The 5,141-nt window shown below is 47.9% G+C and overlaps 1 protein-coding gene across 2 annotated transcripts; it reads right to left on the bottom strand.

Annotated features, from left to right (window-relative positions):
• Positions 1–1,289: 1,289 nt before the first annotated feature.
• UBB (ubiquitin B) lies at positions 1,290–4,885 on the bottom strand. Of its 2 annotated transcripts, none has more exons than XM_081028946.1 (3): positions 4,808–4,885; positions 2,724–3,910; positions 1,290–2,173 (listed from the first exon to the last, which is right to left on the bottom strand). In XM_081028946.1, the coding sequence occupies exon 3, from the start codon at positions 2,119–2,121 to the stop codon at positions 1,432–1,434; it is 690 nt and encodes a 229-aa protein (XP_080885072.1). In that variant the 5' UTR covers positions 2,122–2,173; positions 2,724–3,910; positions 4,808–4,885; the 3' UTR covers positions 1,290–1,431. The 2 variants fall into 2 exon arrangements, with proteins under 2 accessions (XP_080885072.1, XP_080885071.1); XM_081028945.1 differs by having other exon boundaries at positions 1,290–2,127; positions 2,829–3,910.
• Positions 4,886–5,141: the final 256 nt, after the last annotated feature.

Below are 5,141 nucleotides of genomic sequence, written 5' to 3'. Positions count from 1 at the left end.
TGGATTTTAAAAGCTAAGCCAGAGTTGACAGGACACACTTGGATTCCAGTCCTTGGAACAAGAACTAAGCCCTGGGCAAGTCAATTGTTAAACGTTGGGACTGGAGCACCTAACGTAACAGTGAAATGTGTTCCCCCTTTAGTCTTTTAAAGGCTCGATTTTAATTACCACCTCAAGGGTTTAATATAGTTTTTCCCCTTCCTGGCCCAAGTATTTTACTACCACTCCAAGGAACTGAAGAATTAAATTCACTGTCTAAAATTAAGTGCTACCACCAGTGTCTATCTTAGCCAAGAAACCCAATTTAGTATCTTATGCTCAAATTTAAGTGAATTTCCAGGCTGTTTCTGAGGTGCATTTGGAGTATCAAAGATATCATTTCTAGGCCCAATGCTTGGCTTTCAACAGTTTTATAATGATCATAACGCACCTCTATGTGATCCTTTAGATGTTTTTCCACTGAACAGCACACTTGTGATCACATCAGCTTCAGTACCAGAAGTTATTTCCCAACTGTGGTATGAACTTTTTGAGATAACCAAGACTTCCAATTTCTCCCTCTTACATACACTCCCCACTATTTTGTCCCAAATCGAGACATCACATTTACTGGTTACACTACAGGGGATTATAAAAGTGAGAGGTGGGGGAATTAAAAACAATTTAAGAATAAAGGGTACCTCATGGCCAAATAGATTCTCACTCCCTTGAATATCTTGTATTAGAAATATACTTCCTTGTGTTTATTGGTATGGCAGCATGAAAACTGCTTGTGTTAGGCTTAAAGAAGTCTTTCATCAAGTCCCATATTAAAGAATCTCATTTGCTGTCAATCTTTTTTCTTTACATTAATATAAAGCTGCCGTCACTAAGATCTGCTTGTTGTGAAAAACCATTTTCATTTGCTACTTAACACCCCAGTATCAGCAAATTGCCTTAGAGTACCTTTTAACTTGTTGAGTTCTTTTAAGTCATCTTTCTCATCAGCCAGCCTTCTTTCAAAACTTGACTAGGGTTCCACTTGATTCTTGGCTGACCTCACATGCAGCAGACAGGATTAGGGTTGTATTTCACAACCTAAAGTTAAACACGTAAGTATAACGCACTAGCAAGAAAAGCACAAGACTTAAAATTTCCACACCGTGGAACACTCAATGTTTACCCAAGTCAAATGACTTAACTTTGGTCACATCAACCATCTTCAAGTTAAACCCCCTTCTCCTTGAACACCTGAACCAGTTAGTTCCCAGATCACTATGTAATTTCACGACAACAGACACCAAATATGCTACCATGCAACAAAACTTTTATTAACATTTTGAACAGGTTCAGCTATTACTGAAACTGGTAATTTCTAAACTTAAATTGGGGCAAGTGGCTAGAGTGCAGAGTAATGCCATCATTGGGCACTATGAATATGAGAGTAAAGAATTAACAGCCACCCCTCAGACGCAGGACCAGGTGCAGGGTGGACTCTTTCTGGATGTTGTAGTCAGAAAGAGTGCGGCCGTCTTCCAGCTGCTTGCCTGCAAAGATGAGCCTCTGCTGGTCAGGGGGGATGCCCTCCTTATCCTGGATCTTGGCCTTCACATTTTCAATGGTGTCGCTGGGCTCCACCTCCAGGGTGATGGTCTTGCCGGTCAGGGTCTTCACGAAGATCTGCATACCACCCCTCAGACGCAGGACCAGGTGCAGGGTGGACTCTTTCTGGATGTTGTAGTCAGAAAGAGTGCGGCCGTCTTCCAGCTGCTTGCCTGCAAAGATGAGCCTCTGCTGGTCAGGGGGGATGCCCTCCTTATCCTGGATCTTGGCCTTCACATTTTCAATGGTGTCGCTGGGCTCCACCTCCAGGGTGATGGTCTTGCCGGTCAGGGTCTTCACGAAGATCTGCATACCACCCCTCAGACGCAGGACCAGGTGCAGGGTGGACTCTTTCTGGATGTTGTAATCAGAAAGAGTGCGGCCGTCTTCCAGCTGCTTGCCTGCAAAGATGAGCCTCTGCTGGTCAGGGGGGATGCCCTCCTTATCCTGGATCTTGGCCTTCACATTCTCAATGGTGTCGCTGGGCTCCACCTCCAGGGTGATGGTCTTGCCGGTCAGGGTCTTCACAAAAATTTGCATTTTGACCTATAAAGTTTACGAAGCAAAAGTGTATCATTTCAGGATCTTTATACTTACTTCCACATATAATCAATTCTTTAAAACTAATCGTTAACTCTATTCTCCCAAAATACCTTAAACGATCTACATCCCTCACAAACCACCTTTTATTAGACAAATTAGTCAAAGAATTCTTTAGTCAAAGCTTCAACTTAAACCGGCTAGAAAATCAAAAGCACTGTTTGAAGTTCGCATCCAGAGATTTCTCAACGGTAGCAGATACGTTTTCAGTACTCCTCTCCGGCAATTTCCCAAAACCTAAGCACAGCTCGTAAAACGCAAAAAAGAAAACCTCACAGGACGCGGGAAAAATTCCCGTTTAAACCGAGGTGGGGTGGGACACCTCCACGGAGCTATTCAAAATTAAAAGGTTTCTTTCTAGAAACCACACCTGTTTTCCGCTTTCCCCCTCTGAAGCAGACACGATGGAACCTCCATCGGTTAAGTAACCGTTGGCCTCCGCCGGCGCACGCGCGCCAACCGCCCCCGCTCCCTTCACGTAAACAAGGCCCACTCTTCCGGAAAGGCCCGGCGCCGCGTCATCTCCCCTCCCCCTCCCCCACTCCTCCCTGTGAGGCCCCCTCAGCCTCAAGAATTGGCCAGCTTCTGGTCACCGAGGCGCCCTCGCCATCCCTCCCAGCTCTCGAGGGCTGCGGGTCAGTCAGTACCTGTTAGCAAATGCGAAGATACCGCAAATCCAAGCACGACGATTCACCTCACCACGAACACTCCACCACCCGACAACGCCACTCGCTTCTGAACGTTCCGGCACTCGGCGGAGCTGAAATTTATGCAACGTCTGTTGCGTGACTAATCACTGCCTACGTAGCCGCCGTGTCCATGCGCCGCAGAAAGTAGTTCTCTCGGCACCACCTCCAGTGACGCAGTTAGGCCCGTCCACTGAGCCCCAAATCCCTCACAGACGAAAAAGGACCCTAACAAATCAACTCCCCTCTATTTCAGGCTATACTTCTCTTCCTTTAGCAAAATATAGGAAAATTATCAGGCGGATGAATTCGAGTTAAGGGGCCCTTCCTCGAAAGCTCTGGAAACTTCTTTGCAGCGTCAGCGCTGATTGGTGAGACGTGTAAAGGCGAGGCTGACGCTGATTGGTTGGGGACTCGGAGGCTCTGCTGTTGCTAGGCTCCGGGCTGGGCGAGCCAGTGTTGCTAAGTGATTGAGTGCGCGTGCGCCACAGTGGCGCGCCTTTGGGAAGGGGGTATTTCCGGCGAGAGGTTATGGTGGGGTCCTCTGACTCCTCCCCAAACCCCAGATCTCGTCTTCTTCGGCCCTTAAAAAAGGAAGCAGGGGGATCCGCGGTGCCTTTCTCGGAAATGCCGCCCGCTTTCCTCTTGGAGGGGCTCAGGAGCGGCGTGGCCGGCAGCTGTTGCCCCCCGTGTCTTCTGTGAAGCACAAGCCCACCCCCGTGATCTTAGGCGCGCCCCTCACACACTGGCGGGATCTTGGTTAGAACAGGGTTGTGGAACTTCAATCACGCTTTTTACAATTAGAGTTTTTCTGTCCCACTCGACCCTTACAAAGGTCTCCGAGGAGAGTCTGTACATGTAGACGCTGGTGGCAACACCCTCTGCGGGTTCACAGCCCCCGCCCACGTCCACCCCCGCGCGGCGGCCTCTCGCCTTCAGGCCCCGGGCGGCGAGGCTCCGGCTCCAGGCGGAACGAAACGGCTTAGAACGGGCTCCGGCAAAACTTGCAAATATTCCTTCCTCCCTCTTTGTTTCTCCAAACTCTGGTAGGGAAAAAGAAATGCGGGTTAAGGATCTGAAAACCCTCCTCAAGAGATGGGGAATTAATTTTCAAGAAAGTGTTTCTCCCATTAATGTGTTTGCTGTGCAAGCGACACTAAAGGAGGGGTTAACCAGCTGGGACCCCGCGGCCGTTTTCCCTACCCGCCGGGAGGTGGCACGGAGGTAACCCCAGGAACGAGGCACTTACGTAAGGCAGGGGTGTTTGGCGCGGGGTGCCGCGCAGCCCTGTGTCTGAGTCACGGAGGTGGGGTGTAAATAAACACGCAAGTGGCTGTTTGTCATGTAATACCAATCTTCCTAAGTAAGAAGTAGTCTAGGTGCTATATTAGATAGCACTTGGAAAAGGTCATTAAATTACATTTCCTTTTAATTTTTTTTTAAAAATAATTTTATTTTTGCAATGCCGAGGGGTCACCCCTGTGACACCCGAAAAATCTAAAAAGTGCCGCCGCGGCGGAGCGGCTGCCGCCCCTCCCCCAAAGTGGCTCTCCCACCGGCGGCGGCGGCGGCGGCGGCGGCCAAGTTGCCCTCTGCCCGGTGCCCGCGGCGCCGCCTCTGCGGCCGGCGACCACACGGACTCAGTCCCGGAGCCCGCTCTGCTGCCCAGAGGCCGCCACCGCCGCCTGCCCTCATTTCTAAGATTAGCATTAAACTATGTCGATAAATGCACAATATAAACAAGTATATGATGAGTTAACACCTAGACAGCTTTAAGTTAAATTGACTAAAACTTGGTAAGAGCTACTTTGTTGAATAATCAGGGGATAAAAATAAAGTTTCTTTCAGGTAATTTTGAACTTGGAGGTAGTTGGTTTATTTTACAAAATATGAATTTTTATTTTTGTAAACCTAACAGTAAGTGAACTTGTTTCACCTACTAGCAGCTTCGCCGGAGTCATGTGTTGATTGGTAGAATGATCCAGCGTGGAGATCTCCTGATTGATACCGATGACTCTGCTGGGAGTTCTAGCAGTTGCCAGGTTAGTCATACAGCCCCGTGGTTTAATGTTTTGCCAAAGTGGGTCATTTGCTAACCTCAACAAAGTAAAATGTTTTCCGCATGGAGGCGGGTGCTGTCCTTGTACAATAAACGAGGAATATTTTATGGTCTACTTATAAATGAAACTTTTAGTAATATTCCTGGTAGTAAATTGTAAAAGGTAATTTGTAAACAAATTAAAGAATAGAAAGACAAAATCCCAAAGATCAGGA

The sequence above is a fragment of the Rhinolophus hipposideros genome (genome assembly GCF_964194185.1).
Source record: "Rhinolophus hipposideros genome assembly, chromosome: 20".
Taxonomy (NCBI): domain Eukaryota; kingdom Metazoa; phylum Chordata; class Mammalia; order Chiroptera; family Rhinolophidae; genus Rhinolophus; species Rhinolophus hipposideros.
The sequence above is the reverse complement of the archived record's forward strand: the minus strand, read 5'-3'. Positions and strand labels throughout refer to the sequence as shown.

What these genes read in the sequence shown, in the direction of transcription:
- UBB (XM_081028946.1), bottom strand. Translation starts at nt 2,121, where the DNA reads ATGCAAATTTTTGTGAAGACCCTGACCGGCAAGACCATCACCCTGGAG.